The sequence below is a fragment of the Ambystoma mexicanum genome, chromosome 13, assembly GCF_040938575.1.
Source record: "Ambystoma mexicanum isolate Mex_15411 chromosome 13, UKY_AmexF1_1, whole genome shotgun sequence".
In the NCBI taxonomy this organism is placed as follows: Eukaryota; Metazoa; Chordata; class Amphibia; order Caudata; family Ambystomatidae; genus Ambystoma; species Ambystoma mexicanum.
Genome location: NC_090938.1, coordinates 320,885,759 through 320,906,310, shown reverse-complemented (window position 1 = coordinate 320,906,310; position 20,552 = coordinate 320,885,759). Strand labels below are relative to the sequence as shown.

Sequence of the window (20,552 nt, the reverse complement as noted above, 5' to 3'; positions counted from 1 at the left end):
GTGCTATGTTCTTTTTTGGATTGTCTTTTAACCCGTTGTTGTTTGGGTTCCTCCTGCACATTTCTCCCTTCGTTTTCCTTATCTTCACAGACCTGAATGGAGCCAATTGTTTGATTTAACTCTAGATTAAACCATACTCCTTTCCTGCGTTTGTTTTCATTTCCTAGCTTATCATTTGGTTTTCTTAATTTTAAATTACTATACAGCTCAGTTTGTTTGACATATGGTGGATCATCCGTGCCTTTAATTTGTGAGTCTGTCTGATTAGTCGTTTGTTAATTCATTGTGCAATGTAACTCTTATGTTCTGCATTCTCAGTCAGCTGTTGCTTTTGCCCCGTGCAAAACATTCCTATCTGATCAGCTAACATCTTCACTTGTGCTTCTAAGCACTGGAATCTCTCCTGATACCATAAATCATATGTGTTCTATGCCGGTACTGGTTGGATTCCTATTTGTCTGTCCTATTTTGATTTCTTTCAGGAGACTGACTCCTGTTAGTGTTTGCCCTGAACTCCCAGGACAGAGGAAATGGGGAGTGTGGGACTGCTCTCTGTCCATAATCCCCTTGTGAGGAGGCCTGAACATAGGAGCGAGGACTATAGGTCACATTATTTCTCTCATTTGATAGATACTGCCCACTTTGTTTATTTCCATTTTCAATGCATCTATCTACATATCTCTGCCCTGTTGATGGCCATATATCATTGTAGCAGGGTCAAATCTACTCTGTGCTCCCAACACCTGATAGGCTCCCTTATGTTGTTGATTTTGTGTGTTATTAGACCGTACCACTTCATACCGAAGCCCCCATTTTGGTGAGTTGCCAAGGTACTGGGGACTAATGTAAGTGTTTCTCTGACTCAGATCTGTGGATTGGAATACAGTTGTGAGAGGTACTGCCTGTCCCTGCATGGTCACACCCTTCTGATTCTGCAATGTGTCATTCCTTGTCTGAGCTGTTTAATCTTGCCTGCAAATGCAGTTTTCACTCTTTGCTTTATTCTGTGAAACCGGCACCCACAGCCAGCATATCTGTTCATGCACCTGCCACAATGTTAGTATGTTAAGGCCTGCAGCCTACAAATCTAACCCCTACATCAGCAGCTCAAAATCCCCCCATTTCAGTTCCTAATGCTACAGTCACCCCCTTGTTAGTAATCCCTGTTAGAAATGTATGTTAGTAACTCATGTATTACACTAAAGAGTACATAGCATGTGCTGTAATATTAGTATATGTCAAAATTGTTGGCACACAACCTCCCTACATCTTTATCCAGAGTGTCACACAGGGTGTGGAAGGGACAACATGGCATCGCTGAGGCAGGCAGAAGAAAAATCCTGCCTGAAAGCAGCAAAGCCTCTCTAAAATGCAAACCGTTTTCTTCATATACACATGGTAGCTAATTACTGCAGACTTGCACAAGTGTACAGCCCTGAGCTATGGCACAGGCTGCCTGTACCTAGGGCAGGCCCTGGTCTGGCCATTACTCATTGAAGCACGTCTGGCCCACACTGGCAAGGTCCACAGGGCAAATGAGAGCATGAAAAGGAATATCTTCAGTCCTTTCTAGAACAGGAGGAGGTTGTCTTGAACTCTCAATGTGATGGGGACTTTGTTCCAAAGGGGCGTACCCACAATCTCTAGTAATTTAACCCCAAATTACTCTTTCCTGGCCAGGGATGACCAGTAAAGGAGTCGCTGTTTCAGGGTGGGTTCTACATCACAATGTGTCCCCTCTTCTGCCTGTTTGCACAGACTTCAAGGAAAAGTGAAAGCATAGCCTCAATAGTGTTTCAGTTTCTCAGATATCTTACACCCATCTGCTGCAATGACTTTGGGTGCCACCTCAGCTGTCAAGAGGGCACATGTGACCTGCACCTGCTCTGTGCCACTGTAGGGCAGGCACTGTAATGAGGTTACTGATGTAGCAGTGCACAGGCGTACGCTATGCTTTTGTCATGGAGCTTATGAAAAGGAAAGACGATCAGCAGATTACCCTTTCATAGAGGGAATTACCTGCATCGTTTTATTCAATTAATGCACATTTTAAAAAGCCTGGGCTGCTACACCCTTGCCAAAAGGCAATCTGTCACACCCGGGTATACACTACCAGGTTCTGGTTTTCAGAGCTGGTGCTGAAGACTCATTTCCATGGATAGAAGCTACTGTGAGGTAGACCTTTTTGTTCCTGTTGACCTGTGTAGAGAGTACACCTTCCCTGATGGGAAATCAGTGTCATAGAAAAGCTAAGGCCTGAAGTGAGTGAAAACTCTGTTTTTTCCAGGGCCCAACTTACTACATTTCATGCAGGAGAACAGGGTCGGCAGACGGCATCTGCTGCTATTTATAAGTAAAGTTAAGGGACTTGCTTGTAGCTCTGTTTACCATTTAGATTAACTTATTATACTCATCTCTATTGCCTTCATGAATGGAAATTAAGTCTTAACACAGATTGAAGACCTTGTTGGGCAATAGTTACCTTCTCTGACTGTAGGATACTAAATGCTCATTCTACAATGCACAAGTACAAGAAGAGCTGCAGATCCACATTAAAGCTTTTCCTCACATGGTGCATTCTACTATGCAGGCGCGGTGGTGGGGGCGGGGGGTCTGCAGCTGACCCGGATGCTAAAACCAAACACAAACAAAGCCCAATAAATGTTAATATTCCCAGTTCACATCGAGCTGGATGTTCTAACTGGGCATTGGTTAACATTTATGGTTTTGAACATGTTATGCGCAGTACGAAGGCCCAGGCACATTACAAGCAGTGACTACAAGCAGTTGAGTATCACAAATGCTCCTTTGCAGTGCTTTTAAGTTTGTACTGTGGTTCACAGATCTTTTAAGACGTGCCATGTCAAGTGTGAATAAATACCCCTGTCCTGCATTTTAGGCTCACTTGGTATTGGATTCTGGTACATGTATTCCCAAATGTAAATTATTTATTCAAATGCAAAATGGGATGTGATACAAACACCATGGCTTATAAAACATGATTAGCAGCTCCCCATCAGCATATTTTAAGAAACAGGATTGTGAGCAAAGTACTGAAGTTAGGTGAGAAAAGGGTCTATTTCCGCATTATTAGCTATAGCAGGTTTTAGAATTAACATATTCAGCAGTTACTTTGCATGCAGGTTACTGATGGGCGACAGAAGAGAAAACATTTCTGTCAATTAAGTGGGTTCACATGAATCTTGTGAGAACTTTGTGCATCTTGCATGTATAAGTTTATTTTTTTATTTGAATTTTTAAACAGCGGGCTGAGCTTGATAGCAGTGGAGCACTGTACAGGGTATCAATAGCCAGCATTTGGGGTGGCGTCTTATCAGAAACAGAGTACTGTGAGTTGGGCCTAGTCATCAGTCTGCGCATCCATCAGGGTTAGTCCTTGGTCAGGTATTGTGAAGAAAGCCACATTTTGAGAGCTTTGCGGAATTGCAGAATTGTGAGGGCATTCCAAGTCAGTACAGAGATCGAATTCCAGATGGTGGGTGCATGTCAAGAGAAAGATTGTTTGTGGGATACTCTATTTGAGACGAGTTGTGATTCGAGCCGCTTGGTCGATTTGCTGGGTGAGCAGTGTGTGCCACCAAATATGTGGAGTTTGGCCACTAGGTACACTGGTGTGCTACTAGTGACTGCATTCTAGATGATGTATGCATTCTGGCAGAGCCATATCTTCTATTGAGCTTCATGCAGTCGATAAAATAATTGCCATTTATTTGGCTAATATCAACTTGTATTATTTAAACTGTTGTGAAACTACTGCTACTTATTCTAATGTAATGAATGTACTTATTGCAACAAGTTGCCTTTTGACTTTAGTGCTGTTGTAGGAGTGTGGGTTAAGAGCCCAAATGCATGGCTGGTTTTACAGTGGGAGACCCAGATTTCAAAGTGATATAGTACAATTGACACAGCCCCCCCCCCCTCTCAATCATTATATGCTGACTAGTCCCGTAGAAACAGCCAACGCTCATGGGTATCTCAGCCCACAGAGGAGGCAAAATGACTACTAAAGAATGGACCATTGGGGTGGCACGTGCCTGTGTCACGTCGTAGCACTGCAACTGGCACATCTGAGTTTGAATGCTCCACAGATCCACAGTTAGCAATCTAATCATCAAAGACAACACATTGAAGCACAAAGTAACACCCTCCCCTTATCAACATTTTAGGTTATTTCCCTAATGTCTGCTTGTTGAAGATGCAAGCTTTTGGTTGAATTGTTTCTTTTAACTTTTTAGTAAAAATTATGCAATAGCCTATAAAAGCTCAAACATATGCCTGTTTAGCAGATATGTGCTAAAGGAAACGTTCTGATCAAATGAATATAACTCCTTCAGTTTGCAGGGACCCCAGCCTTGTGTCCATATGTGTACGGAGCTGGCCCAACCTGTTTGTTTTATTTTACTTCTAGAGTGCCTACTCCTTAGCGCTTTATAATCATTAATCCCTTAGGCTATTATTCAAGTCTATGCAAAAAGGACGAGCATACTCGTTCTTGGCACTTAAGGGGTTAATGGGATGGTACAATGGTGAAATTATGATAAAAATACAGCAGAAAACAGAAAAGGCAGAAACGAGGAAGAAAACTAAATAGAAAAAAAGGCAATGGTGATCTAGATCAACAGAATGGTGAAAGTCCAACAAATCTGCACATTGCAGGACGAGATAGAACCATCCCACCCACAAAGTACAAAAACACACATTTGGTAGGAGGCAAGGTCTAAAGAATAAGTGTCCAAAAACTGCAAGTACTGGAACAGGAACATGCCCAACTCTGAGTTGGAATGTCAGTGCAAAGTCACGAATACAATGGGTACCTTCTTCATTCCTCTCCTGTCGACCGACAAGGCCAAGGCCAAGAATCAGCAAGGCTGCCGCCAACTGCCATCTCCAGCAACCAAGACATCCACCAGTATAACCAAAACGGATGGCAAAATAACACACGATGGATTGCAGCACAGCGTTGACGTGGAGCAGCCAAACCCTGATGCAGCGTCCTTGTCCGGGCAGCAGAAATCCCTGACATGGAACCACGGGGCTCGAGTGATCGCAGAAGGGAGATGGCCAGCAGGGAACCAAACACCCTGCAACATCTACATAGGCGGCGGCGGGGAAGCACCAAGCAGCACAGACCCGATCAAGGAATCCTGGATACACCACTGTGTGGAACTTATCTTTCTCCGGAAAACCACTGGGTGTTAAAGAAGGCTCAGTAGCCCAGCAGCTTTGAAGTTTACAGCCAGCCACTTGTCTTTTTCATAGGAATTTTCAGCTAATCGTTCATTTGTTAGAGATAAAAAATGCCTCTATCATTCTGGGATACTTTTCATTGTCAGCCGCAGGTTCATTTAAATGCAGCTTGATGTGGAGTATAGCTTTTATACTGGCGTACATGACCAAGTTGAAATCACTGGATACATCTTTCACCTTACCTGTTGTGAGACAGGCATTGTATCAAGAGAGACACAGACTCAAAAGTAACAGTTTGAAAACCTTTACTGTCAAATTTTGTGGGGTTGGTGTAGTGCCTACCTGGCCCTAACTCTAAGGGGGTTGTTCCCTCAAATGATGCTTCTAAGGGCCGTAAATCCAAAACCAAAATTCGTCTGTGTCCAAACCTGTGATTGACCTTAGACCAAATGTAAAGGGGGTTTTCTTAAAGGAAAAATGGTGGCTCAAAAAGAAATATAAACCACAGCTGGTTTCAGATAGCCTTACCAGTGGGTGTAGTTCAGCCAGTTTCAAAAATAGTTAAACTCAAAAGGGTTCCCCTCGGAACCTTCCACGCAGGGTTCTTGCAGCAAGCCAATAAAGTTCACAATGTCTCTGGTTTTCTTGGGTTTCCCTTCCCTAAAATCGATTCTTCCAGTTCCAAACAACAAAAACACAGTTCCTGTTAGGTCTCTCAGGATTCCCTTCCCCAAGTCTATACCTTTCCTGTAAAGTTCACAATGTCTCTGTGGGCCTCTGAGCATTCCCTTCCCCAAGCTTAGGCCCCTTTTGGTCTTTAAACAACAAAGTTCTCCTTGTCAGGATGCACCTTTCAATGCATATTTCTTTCATGGGGGTAATGTCAAAGACTTTCGAGAATGCCTGACTCTGCTTCTCCAGGCGTGGCCACTCTGCCTTCTAGACCCTCTCCTTATTCTCTGCACCTTTCTTCTGACAACCTTTCCCTTCTGTGCCTCTTTCACTTTCATCTTTTCCACTTCACTCTTGCACACTTCTCTTTACTGTTTCATGCACTCTTGCATTTTCATTTCCCATTCCCGTGCTTCTTGCACACTCTGTTTTGGTTTTGGGTTGCTCAATCCCTTTTTCCCATTTTTGGGTCACTCGCACCCTCTCTTTGCTTTCTGTTCTTTTTATTTCTGTTTCTTTCTGTCTTTTCTGTGTCAGGTCGCTTGCACACTTTTCACTGCCTTTGGGTCATTCACACCCGCTCTTTGCTTTCTGTTCACTTTCTTTCTCTTTGGTTTCCGCGCTGTTTGTGCTCTTTCTCTTGCTCTGTCTGTCTTTTTGGTTTCAGCGTGGCTAGCATATTTTTTCTCGCTTTGCTTTGCTTTCTCTCGCTTTCAATCGTCAGGCTGCTTGCCTGCTTCTACTGCTCCTGCTTCAGCCACCAGCACGCTACTGAGTTTCTCTCTGTCTCTAATTCTGGAAACTCACCAAAGTAGCATAGCGCTGGCGAGCAGTTCTCCAGGGTCTTGGATTGAGGTCAAGGTCTTACCACCTGCTCTTCAGATACCCCTTAGGATCAGCACACATCCCAGGGTAACAAACACTGCCCTGGACATGGCCAACCGCCTGCAATTCGTCCCGCTCCGGCTCCTTGGAGACACGGCTCCCTCGCCACGCTGCAGCCCCTCTGACACACCGGGCCAGCGTCTCAGCGTCCCACACTCCACTGGATCTTCTGGGCTTCTCCTTCTGCAGCCTTCTGTTCCTTGGCCTCCAAGTTCCATCCAGCAACCCCAGCTTGCTCATTTCTTCTGGCAGAACCACACCTTTTATAGTGTAGTGGAGAGTCAAGTGGAGTCAGGGGCGCACAGTTGTAAAGGGCCTGACCTTGCTTGACTCTATTAGTGGGATAGCCTAATGGTGTTATTTATTAGGCCTCTCTTTGGATCTCTATGCTATTCCTTTGGGTAATCTGTGCTCCCGATCACCCCTTCCTCGTCCCAGTACTTATTGGAAATGGGGAGGGGGACATGGGGTGAGATTGGAAATACCCCATAAAGGCTGAAGGAGGGTGGGTTGTTGGGCAATTAGGAAGCAGAAAATACCATGTCTCGCCCTTGGGCATTCTCCTCCCAATCCCCTACGACCCTCACCTAAGGTAATTCTCCCTCGCTTGTCCACCCCCAGGGTCGAGATCCAGAAGCGATGGCCCGTCCCTGGCCACCTAAATGGAAGATCCCAAGGGAGTAGGTGGGAGAATACTGTCAGGTTTCTCACACTGTAAAATAATGTTGCACTTAAACTTGGGAACTGACTGTCAACTGTCAGTTCTCATTCCATATAGTTCAGATACATGGAAACCGTACTCGTCATGGTATTTAAACAAAAATTATATTCAGCAAAATACAACGTTGTGGTTAATATGATGTCAATTTTCTTTCTGTTCAGGAAGCTGAGGGAAGCCACTGGGGTGGACATCAACATGCGCGTTGGCGTCCACTCAGGAAATGTTCTGTGCGGGGTGATTGGTCTCCAGAAGTGGCAGTACGATGTATGGTCACACGATGTGACACTGGCAAATCACATGGAAGCTGGAGGAGTCCCAGGGTAAGTACGGAAATAGGAGAAGGTGGAGCTGGAGGTGGCAAACTAGAGCAAAATGTAGAGTGGTAAAAAGAGAGGGAAGTAAGCATGGGCAAGAAACTTCAGAAGAAGAAAGACATTTTTATTTGTGGTTAGCCATTAAAAATAAATATAACAATAACAATACATAGCAGTACATAAAAAACAAAGAAACAAATGTTACACATTTAAAAATGAACAGTCCCATTGTTATAATGCAGCACGAAATTCAAAAGGCCTACCATACTGTTGTGGCGTACAGAAGACACAACACGAGGTGGTGATTAAAGGGTTTAAAACGCTTGCCGTTAACTAAAAAGGTGAATATTAACAAGGGGTCATTTTAGTCTTTAAAGTCAAGCACAGCAGTTACTTCACTGCTGTGACCTGTGATGCCTGGATCTGCATCTGTCTCAGTCCGGCTGTCTTTTATGACCCACGCCTGTACACAGGACGAGCGCCGGGTAGCTTTCTCTTTGTCTCCCGGTCGATCTCGTCTTTTCACACTTCTCTTGCGGAGCCGTGCTCTACCGATGCTGCTTTGTCCACATAAATCCTTTTTTTCGAGCTGATTGTTCTACTCCATCAGAAATCCCTGTACCTGGTGGGTCTTCTCTTCTCTTCTCCCGCTGAGGGTGACTCTCACCGGGCGATGCTCTTGCTGATGGGTTCTCTGCTTCTCCTACTCCTTCTCGGACTTGTGGTGACATGATTCTCTCATTGTGCAGTTCTCTTTCTCCCTGTGTGGCATCTCTGTCACTGCTCTCTTCTTGACTCTCGTCCGAACTGTTCTCTGTTTCTACTGTTTCTTGTTCTTTGTATGGTTCTTGATATTCTGCTGTTGAGTCTGCTACGGATGATTCTCTCAACTCTGGGAGATGTCTTTTGAACACAGCGACTCACTCTAAATTCCATCTTTTTCTATCTCAGATGTAAATGTGGTTTGTTCCTTTTTGTGCAACTTCTACAGTTTGACTGTACTTGGATCCCGTTACCTGATCCTTGTGTGGCAATTTTATTTTCACTATGTCCCCTTCATTGACCTCAGTTCTTAGAGCTGTGTCACTCTGTGTTTTCATTTGGTCTTTGTTCTTTTGGATTCTCCAGACCACATTTTTAATGTTTGCTGTGTCATCCTGTCTCACTCTGGATAACCATGGGGGTACTAAGGGCGAAACGGCTCTCCTCCCCCTGAGCAGTTGGAGGGGCGACACATTAGTGAACACATTTGGGATCGAGCAGTGAGATGCTATCGCCTCCTTCAAGGTTTTGTAAGGATCCATCCCTGAAGCGGCTGCTAGCTGTAAGGCTCCTTTTATGAACCTATTTTTCCGTTCAACAAACCCATTTTCCTTTTGATGGATAGAGACTAGCTCGGATTTGCATGATGTTGTGCTATTCTCTTGAAACTACCTGGACACCATTCTCTGTGACTATTTCTTTAGGCAAGCCTTCCCTCTGAAAGACCATTTTCTATACTTCTATAACAATATTTGTGGTGTTGATGGATACAAATTCTGCATCAACCCATTTTGACAGGTAGTCTACTTTGACCACCCCATATTTGTGGTCAGGCGACATGGGGTCCAAGGGACTAATAAATTCAAGGCCTAACTTGTGCCATACTCCTGTTGGAATCTCGGTGGGGATCATTGGTGCTTGCTGTACTTTGAGCCTCTTGTCGCCGTTCATACACTTGTTGCATCTTTCGATCATTACTCTGATGTCTTGATCCATGCAAAGCCACCAGTACCCCTCTCGCACTTTTCGCCTGACCATGTTGCTGACAAGATGACATGAGTACACCCTGCATAGAATCACCTTCCACATTCCTACCAGCTGTATTAATTCATCCCCTCCCATCACCAACCCGTTGGCTTGAAATATATCTTGATTTATCTTCCAATATGGCCTCAATCCTTCAGGAATGGTTCTTTCACTGGGCCACCCATTCCCGGGCCTAACTGACCACTTTTCTCAGGCACTCATCTTTGTCTAGCTCCTCTTTCCAGTGGCTTTCGCTCATCTCCAGACATTTGCGGCTTCTAAGGTCACTGACGGATGCTACTACAAATTCGTCCTAGAGGTACATGGTGGTAGAACTTCCCTGCTCCTGCAACCGCAGCATGCAGTCCGCTTGGGTGTTCGTCCACCCTGCTATATGCATGAGCTCACATGTGTATTCTTGCAGTTTGGCTGCTATCGGTGCCAGTCTTGGCATTGAAGTCTTTGTGACTCCTGGACTAAGCATATGAACTAGGGGTTTGTGGTCAGTGACCAAGCGAAACATTGTGCCCCATACATACGTTCTGAAATACTCCACGGCTCAGGTACATGCAAACATTTCTTTTTCAACCATGGAGTAATTTTTGTTCTGCGTCAGAGAGTGCTTTGGACGCAAAGGCAACTATTTCTTCGAAACCGCCTCTCTACTGGGTGAGCGTGGCTCCCAGACCACAGGCACATGCATCTGAGGTGTATAAGCGCGAACCCGGGGATAGAACCTGTGTTGCTCCGTGTCGCCTTGCTTCCAAGGCGAGCACGTTGCCCCTCAGCTATCCTCCCGAGACTCAGACTCCAGAGATGTACGTTTTCCAAACTGGATTGAACGGCTTCAGGCATGGGGCATGGACTATTCTCGTTTTGCCTTTTACTTCTTCAAAGGCAGTTTTATGATCTTGGCACCACTCATAATCTGCCGCTTTCCAAAGCAATTCTCTTAATGGGGCTGTAGTCCCTGAGAACCTTGGTACACATTTTGCGTAATACTCTGGGAGTCCCAAGAAGGATCGCAGCTCATCTTTTAATTTCGGGGCCGGGGCTTTGGCTATTTCTTGCAAGAGGTCCTTCTTGGGACTGACTCCTTCCTTTGAGATTCTGTATCCCAGATGTTCTACTTCCTTGGCTTTCATTACACACTTTTCATATCTCAGGTGCACTCCTGCTCCTTGAAGCTTCTCTAATACTTTCCTTAACACTTTGGGCCTCATCACTAGTTGGGCGGTATCCTGGCGGTATTCCCACCGGGATACTGCCGGCCCTAATAGCGCTACCACCAATGGGTCCAGCGCTATTAGCGCCGGATCATGGGTTTGGCGGAACGGGAATTCTCCATTCCCCCTTGGGCCTATTCAGGAATTCCCCATTGGGCCCAATGGGGAATTTTCGGCACGACTACCATGGGCAGTATTACCGCATAGTAATTGTGCCAAAAATCAGCAAAATCGCAGTGGATTTACAGAGCTGGGGGTAAATCCTGCCAAACCCATGATTTGGCAGACCCTTAAATGCTTTGGTAATAGTGTTACTGCCGCATTTAAGGGTTACCACCAAACTCGTGATGACCCCGTTTGTCATGGGTTTCAGCATCTTCTGCGTAAATGATAATGTCATCCTGAAAGTACGACACATTCCCCACATTGTGCAGCCGGAAGACCATCTTCCTTTGCAATGAGGAGGGAGCTGATGACAACCCAAACGGCATGCTAGCGTATTGATATGTGCCAAATGGAGTGGTAAACACTGAGCGGTCTGTACTCTTTGTGCAGGCTTATCTGGTGGTACGCATAATGCATATCTAATTTAGAAAATAATGTAGCTTCTTTCATCATAAGAATTCGTTTGTTGATGCTGGGTAGGGCATAGCTGTCGGTTATCACCTCCATGTTTAGGCTGTGCATGTCGATGCACACTCTTATGTAATTTTTCGGCTGTTTTTTTGTAAGTATCATGGACTCAGCCACTCGGAGGACTCCACCGTCTTGATGGTATCTTCCAAGACAATTATTTTTAGTTGGGCCTGTAAGGCACTTCTTGCAGTGGATACTTTAACCTAGGATACGATGACCCCCTGGACTCAGAAGCCTCTACATTCTATACAGCCATGTCAGAAATGCACTTCGTACAACTGATAGATAAACCCACCCATTCAAAAGGAAGAACCCTAGACTGGCTTCTCACGCTCAACTCTCTAATCACCATTGACTCCATCCTCCCAGTCAATTGGTCAGACCACTATGTAATTAACTTCACCATAGATAATGCCAGTACAGAGCACATCACCGCTAAAAAACCAGAAGCATTCGAAACTAGAAATATCAAAAAACTTTCCTCCGACAAACTCACTCCAGTCCTGAGTGCTGCCCTTGCCCTTACGATTCCAGGCACTAACAACCCTTCCTATCTAGCTGAACAATACCAACAATGCCTTACCCAAACTATTGACCTACTTGCTCCCATCACCACCAAAACCCGTAGACCTGACAAACGTTCCTGTTTTTGGTTTAATGAGGAACTTGTAGCCTTAAGACGCACAAAAAGATCTCTTGAACACCTCCATAAGAAAAACAATACCCCAGAATCGGCACTAGCCTTCGCTGAAGCTAACAAAATATATAAATCAGCTATAATCTCTCAAAAAGCCAATGCCTTCAACCTCCGCATTACTAATGCATCCTCCGACAGCAAAGAACTGTTTACCATCCTTAGAGAGCTCGAAAACCCCTGTCAAACTTCAGTACCTTCTAACGCTAGCAAAGACTGGTGCACCACTATACAAAACGCACTCTCAGCTAAAATTCTCCTACTACAAAACAAAATTGATAATAAAAAAACGCTCCTAGCTGACAAAACTCCACCCACTATATCAACGACTACATCAAATGCCACTATTGGCCCCCCATTTCAATTTACACCAGTGTCTAACAAAGAAGTATTTGACACCATAATGAAACTCAAAGCTTCCAACTGTAAAGAAGACCAATTCCCCTCCCATCTAGTAAAACTCTGTGCCCCCACCCTCACACCCATAATTACCGAATTCATCAATGCCTCTTTCCTCACAAACACAGTCCCCACCAGTATCAAAAAAGCTTGGGTGACACCACTCCTAAAAAAAACCTTCCCTGGACCCCTCAATACCCACTAATTACCGACCTATTACAACGGTCCCATTTCTCCTAAAAATAATTGACAAAATAGCCTATTGCCAGATTCAGAACCATTTGGAACAACATCAACTATTAGGAGACCGCCATTCAGGATTCTGCCCCAACCATAGTACAGAGACAGCCCTCCTTGATCTGAAGATCAAAATGGATGCCACTAAAGAAGCAGGCAAACTCTGTCTGCTGGTGCTCCTGGACCTCTCAGCGGCCTTCGATCTGGTCGACCACGACAAACTCTGCAACACTCTAGCAAGCAACTTCAACCTAGCTCAGAGTGCTACCAACTTGATCAAATCATTCTTGGCTGATAAGACCTCCAGAGTGTCCATCGGCAAAGAATCAGCAGACCCAGTGCCTGTCCCAGCATGTGTGCCGCAAGGCTCTTGCCTATCCCCCACACTGTATAATGCCTACACTAAGCTATTATTTGCAGCTTTGGATGCCATGGGTGTCATCTATACTAACTTCGCCGATGACACCCAAATCCTCATTCCTCTCTCAGGCAATCATGAACAAGACTCCCTCCTGGTTAACCAAATCTACGCACTCATCCAAAACTGGATGGCCAATAACAGCCTTTGTCTCAATGACGATAAAACGAAGCTCCTCATACTAGGCTCTTCCAGCAAAATCAACACCCTTGAGCCCGCCTTCAAATCATTCACCATCGATGGAACCACAATCCCTGTTCTTAAACAAGTCAAGACCCTTGGCGTCTACTTAGACGCAACACTATCCATGGCCAAACAAGTAAACACATTAGCCTCGTCCACGTCCTACACCTCCAAACTCATCTCCCTCAGCCGTAAATTCCTCTCAGCCAAAAATTGTGTTACTCTAGCCAGAGCACTCATACTGTCTAAGCTAGACTATTGTAATATCCTTTTCGTGGGCACGTCCAAAGCCAACTTAGCCAAACTCCAACTCATGCAGAACAAAGCCCTCAGAGCAGCCTTAGGCATCAAAAAATCTGAACATATCTCCAACACCAGAAGAGACCACCACTGGCTCCCCATCCAAGCCAGAATTCTATTTAAAACCCTGAGCATCACCCACAAATGCAGGGCTAACAAAGCACCCAAATACCTCAACAATACAGTCACGATGAAGCCCCAGACTAGACTTCTCAGGTCCAACAAAAATGCATACCTCGAAACCCCCAGATACAAAAGAGAGAAAGCAGGGGGTAGTAGCTTCAAAACACTGGCACCTAGACACTGCAATGCGCTACCTACCCACATTATGAACGAAACCTCCTTCCCTAAATTCAAAAGCTTCCTGAAGACTTGGCTCTTCAATAAGTTCTAACTGAACTAGAGCACTAATCCGCTCCAATTAACTGTACATATCTGACTGCTTCGTATTTTGCTGTATATTCTTGACTGCCTCGCATATTATTGTATATTACTGACTGTTATTCCTGTGTTTTCCTCTGTGTACTTTCTAAGATTGCATTCCCCCATTGTCTGTAACTACGCCGTGATACCCCCGGGTCTGGGCGTATAACAAATGTAATAAATAAATAAATAAATATACTAATTGACCTTTTCACAATTGACCTCGGGAGAATTGACCTCGGGAGAATTTAATTTAAAAGGTCAATTAGGACATATATGCGGGGGGAAACCCCCTGCAACCCTCCACCCAGTCCCCTTATATTATTTATAATCCAAAACCAACCCAATACATATATAAAATAACAAAAATAATATAAAGGTCAATTGTGCAGAAGGTCAATTAGGACCACTATAATTAGGTCAATTAAGACAAAAGGTCAATCGTTAGAGGTCCATTTGGGTAATACCCTTGCAGTTGCAGGCACCAACCTCACTTTGTGTTTGACCGGTATTGCTTTGGGCTTGAGCCGTATTTTGTGGACATAGTTTATTTTCCATGGTTCCTAAAAATAAAATAGGGCAGAAAAGTCCTCCCTCAACACTGATGCTCCTCCTGTTTTGACTGAAAGCACTTGATTACTTTGGTCTTGGTCTGTCTGCCTCTAACCTCTATACTTGTGTTGATGTAGCCCATCAGATCCACCTACTCTCCTCCGCAAACTGTTGGTTTAAGTTTAGTTCTTCTGACTTCCACTGCCTGACCGTCCACCATGTTCTTATATGTCTGCATGGGCAGGATTGTTATGTCGAAGCCCGGGTTACCCATTACTCCGATCTCATTGCTGTCCACCTTTATTATGCAATGCAGTTTCTCCCTTCGTACTCTTGAACTGTTCACCATGATGACAGTCGGCCTGACATAATCAGCCCCATCATTTTCACTTGCGCATCGATTGCCTCCGATATACATGACTTTGCTCCCCACCATCTGCAGGTTATTGTGATGAAGAAAAACACTGTGCAGTTGGAGCATTCTTTGTTTCACGCAGGGCAGTCCTTGTCATTTGCAAGGGTCCTTGTCATTTGCAAGGTGCCTTGTACTGGTGCACCTGTGGCACTTCAGATGCTCTCTTTTTCACCCCCATATCGTCAGGAATATCCCTCCTGGGCTTGTCACATTGCCCCTTCCATTGCACCGCAGACACGTCTGCGGTTGGTGTGGGTCCTGCCATTTCCTTTCGCCTGCACAAGGTTTCTTCCTCCGCCCGAGAAATCTGTCTAGCTTTATTTAAATTTAGCCCTTTCTCTAGGATGAATTTGTCTTGAACCTTTGTGCAGTTGGTATGCATCACAAGCATATCACAGATCATGTTCTCAGAGTTGTCACCAAACCTGCACTGTACCGCCAACTCTCTCACGCATGTGAAGTAATCATCCAGCGGTTCACCATTCTCCTGCTTCCTTGTGTATAATTGAAACGGGTGCAACACACTGTTCTCTTTGTTTGAAAATCTCTTAACGATGCAGTGAACTGCCTCGTTGAACACATCGTCATCATCCCCCAGCACAGGCACTGGATTAAGGCCTGAAAATATACCCTGCCCCTCAACACCCATGGCATAAAGAAAAATTACCTTTTTTCTCCCTGCGACATAGTCCATGCCCCCCACGATCTCCATGTATGTATTCAACAAAGGCTTCCATTGCAGCCATGATATCCCTGGCCTACCTGGGGACTGGAGAAATGCTGGCAGGGGTGTAGCTCCTTGCATGTTGGCATTGTCTGGTTTCCTCCCTGGTCCTCGTCGCCAATTATGTTGTGGCATACAGATGATTCAAAACAAGGTAGTCATTAAAGGGTTTAATAACGCTTGCCATCAAATGGAAAGGTGAATATCAACAAGAGGTAATTTTAGTCTAGAAAGTAAAGCACAGCAGTTGCTTCACTGCTGTGACCTGTGATGCCTGGATCTGCATCTGTCTCAGTCCGGGTGTCTTTTATGATTACAGGCCCGACCCTGTACACAGGTGGCATGCCGGGGAGATCCTATTTGTCTCCCGGTCGCTCTCGTGTTTAAGTGCTTCTCTCGCGGAAGTGTGGGCATGCGCACTAAAGTCTCGTGAGATCACAGCGGGTGCTATGATCTTGTGAGGCTGCTTGCTCCACACATAACTTCTAAAACGCTCACGAACATACAAACATGTGATAGAAAATTAATCTAATTCAAATTCCTAAATAAACACATGAATTTTAAATCTCATATTTGTATCTTCGTAAGTGAGGGTTTTGGAAGATATGGTAGGCCTTTTTAAAATTTCTTGCTGCATTTTAACAATGGGACTGTTTTTTTACTTTATAGTAAAATGTATTTTTCTGATTTGTATGTGCTGCTATGTATTGTTATTGTTGTATATATTGTTAATGGCTTACAGCAAATAATGTCTTCCTTCAGAAGAAGGAACGCTAGGAAGAAGAGGGATAACGCACAATCTTGTGGGAAAGAATAGTGTGAGGTGAAGATGGGGACAGATGCAGAGGTGGAAAATGTGATAGCGAAGGTCAGAGCGTGGTAGCGCTAAAAAGAAGTAAAAATCACAGCGATAAAGAGCTAGTGAGATATATCAGAATATGAGGGAGGGGTAAACATTAACCCTATGGTGATCCTTTCCTCTGCTCCTTTTGTCTTACAGACGTGTTCACATCACTGAGGCAACCAGAGCGCACCTGGGAGATGTGTACAAGGTGGAGGAGGGAAACTGGGGTCAGCGCGATGCCTACCTGAAGGAGAACAACATCAAAACCTACTTGGTTATCGATCCACGCGTAAGGCACCAGTGGCCCCATTGTCGGGTGACTCTTCCATCTATATGGCGCAGCTCGCACTCATGCTGGAGATTTTGTCTTTAGGGCTAATTCCTGATTTGGCGGTATTTTAGTATTGTGGTATTTTGGCTGTATTTTGGCAGTAAATTGGCCTTACTTTTGGTGGTAGTTCAGTATCACCCTATTTTGGTAATAGTTCAGAATTATCTTATTCTGGTGGTAATTTAGTGTTAGCTTACTTTGGTGGTAATCTTTAGTGCTATCTTATATTTGCGGTGTAGTTGTATTGGTAACTTTACCTTCCATCATACAGCCCTATGATAAGACAAACCTTCCCTCTTTATAATCATGACCCATAAAGAACCTTTGGACCTGGCACACTTTCAGGGAACATTGTAAGATTATACAAAATGCCACTTATTGCATGTAGCTCATGTTACTAATTTATTTACATCAGTAACCTATGTGCCTTGGAGGGCACCGCTTTCTCTTCAGCATGCAGAGAAAAGCCCATCCACACACACGCACAACTTTCTATCTTACATATATATATTCTTCCTTGTTTCCTAACTTTACCTTGGGCTGTAGCAAAAGTGGTAAAGATTTTATTACTGTGGTGTAAACATCAGTACCTCCCAGTTATTCTTTCCCCTTGAAACAGTGACCAATAGAAACATGAAATGAGGCACACAATTAAACAGCCCAGTCTTATTTTGGTATTTTCAAATGCTGTTATTATTTACCTTACATCCTGTATTACACAACCAAAAATAATAATGTTACATTACATGATATTACCATTAGATGCTCTTACCAACAGTGGTTACAGCTTTGTGCCTCTAAAAGATAAGAGAAACAAACACATGGCAACATGGAAAATATTTTGAACATGGTGTGCAGCTCTTTTTACCCAGTAAATGCAGAAAGAAAAACATGACACTTTTATTTACAAACCTGGCTCACTACAGTATCTGCCAATAAATACAGTGCATTTCATTCATTTTTTACGCATTCCTTATTTATGACCTAACTCAACAGAGTATGTGAAGCCTGAATCTCTTGCTGCAGGATCTTATCTGTACGAACCCCACACAGCTCACGGACACAGCCTTTGGAATTCCATTCACTGCGAAGCCAGGACGACACTCTCTCTCTCTGCCCTGTCTTCAAGCTTTCGTCAGGCTGCAGCCCCCGGAGCACACCATCCCACAGTGTGCTGCTGATAGGAACCGAATCTCAGACTGACTGACTACACCCCCCTTTGCAGCTGCTTAAATGGCCTCTGTATGCCCATCACAAATTAAACCAGCCTTCCCTGACATGGTTCTAACACCCCCAGACTTCTACCAATCACAATACAAGAGCCTTCATGTAACAACTTATTTCCTGCCAGAACAATGGAGGCTTTCGTTGTACAAAAAGTCAGCTATTCATCTAGTTTCCTACTGTGCATATTTTCTCTTCTCCATAGAAAAGCGCTACAACCGAATGAATTTTCATCTGTGTTTACCATTCACATTGCAATGTTAATTTGGGACACTTAGTTGGTTATGAGGCTTTTGGTTAGTATATTCTGTTATACATAGGTTATCTCCGCAATGCAGTTTGTCACAGATAGAAATACCTAATTTGTAAATGTGCACATTGACCGGTCTTTTTCTGTATTCTGTTTTTTTTTAATATAAAACTTAATGTGGCATTTCACCTGCTTCATGTAACTTCCCATCTCTTTCCTACCTTCAGGTTAGCCCCATTACCCTACTAATCTGTACCCCTACATTGTCCTCACATGTACCCATGTGCATTTCAAAATGACTGCACATTTTGGTGAGTGCTTTTGAAAATAAGTACCCATCTTGCTGGCTGAAAACTGAGAGAAAAACTGCAATCATTTTGCTGACTGTTTTTTTTTTAAATGAACATCCCTTTTACTGGCTGCAAACTGAGACAAGCTGCCTTTTGCACCCATTTCGAAATAGCTGCTTTTAAACACTGCAAATAAACACCCATTTTGCTTCCCTTGCAATCTGTATACATATGCTGTTATTTGTATGAATTATCACTGAAATATCCCTACACTCACCATGTATAATGATCACAAAGCATACACAACTCATGTTATGCTCAACAAGGATTCTCGTAAATTCCTGGGATCAAACCAGGCTCTAAGGAGACATTCCTATCCATTTGAAATAGCTGGCTCAATCCTAAATACACTATTGGTATGATGAGGCGATTTTAACCAAAGACATTTCAAGTAGGGTTTACTTGACTTGAATTATAATCTACTCTGCTGATATGTCTCTTTCTACCCTATTCACACATTCACACACAACCCACAACTATTACTTACCCAACATTTGAAAAGTATAAAAGTATCATAAAGATGCATAGTTAGTATATGTGAAAGCCCCACTACTGAACATGCACTTACCCCTTTACATATACTTTTTTATTCCATTCACCTTAATCGCAACCAACTTACAATTATCATTACTTAACCAACAATTGAAAAGTATCACAAAAATGTATATTTTCCAAGTTTATACCAGGCCCTTGTTAGGGAGAATTCTCTGTTTAGGCTGAATTTCCTAACCTAGTGAGTCCCCCAGCAGCTTTGCTGGATTTTTGGGGTTTATTTTTTTCTCCTGCCAAGAGTGAGACTCTTTTACCCTCACTCTTGGACATGAATTGAGTGTGTCTCTTTGACTCTAGATGTGTTTAATGGGCTATGGGGTCTTTTACTCCATAGGGCTTGATGTGTGTTACACAGCACCCTTAGTGCAGTAACACAGGGGTGTCATAGTGATCCCCCAGTATAGACTCCATACCCTGGGACTGACTACTGTCTCCCAGGGCATGTAAAGTCACCATTGACTTTACTAGTCTCAAATTCTGAACAGGACCAGTACAGACCATCATATTGTGGACGTACTGGCCGGGGCAATTCGATTGCCCCGGGGTCTGTTAGTCGAGGGGGCACGTCTCTGTCCCCCGTGATCGAGTTTTGGCTGGTGGCAGTGGATACTACTTTTTATATTCGACCGCGAATATATCCCTATGGGATTTCCCATTGTTCGAGGCTACCAACTTTAATTATTTAATTCCTATAGCCTTGAACATACCGCCGGTTTATTTATTTAATATTAATTCTCCGGTTGGTATTTTTTGCCAGAACTCAGTTCTAAAATGGCGTTTGTGTTCGCTTCTGTGACTCCAACCCAAGTTGAGCTTTTTGTTCCACTTTTTGGCGGCTTCTCCACAGAAGCCCTCCAAAGTGGTACCACTCTGTCTGGGGTACTTAGGAGGGGTGGATGGGGATTTAGGCACCCTGGACTGAGTTGCCTAGGCAACTCAAGTCGCACTCTGTCCTGATTGGCCCAAGTGGTGAGACGGCCGGCTCACCACTTAGCATGTTTGAGTGACAGCTAGGCTGAGTGAATGGGGGTTTTCTGCATAAAAGCAGGGCTTTGGGGACTGGAACTTTAGAAGTCGCCACAAGCCCTAAGAATCCGACAAGGGAGAAGCTGAGCCGACCTGCTACGACAACACCACCGGTGGAGCCCTGCTGAACCGTCTCACCACTTTTCCCAACGACAGAGGACATCTCCAGGCAAGAGAGTC

The 20,552-nt window shown here is 44.2% G+C and overlaps 1 protein-coding gene across 21 annotated transcripts in view; it reads left to right on the top strand.

Annotated features, from left to right (window-relative positions):
• Positions 1–20,552, top strand: part of ADCY4 (adenylate cyclase 4) — a 1,677,325-nt gene that overhangs the window by 993,983 nt on the left and 662,790 nt on the right. For all 21 annotated transcript variants that reach the window (XM_069633796.1, XM_069633797.1, XM_069633789.1 and 18 more), the window contains 2 exons: positions 7,648–7,806; positions 16,796–16,928. In XM_069633796.1, coding sequence (XP_069489897.1) covers positions 7,648–7,806; positions 16,796–16,928 — 292 coding nt within the window. The remainder of the gene's footprint in view (positions 1–7,647; positions 7,807–16,795; positions 16,929–20,552) is intronic.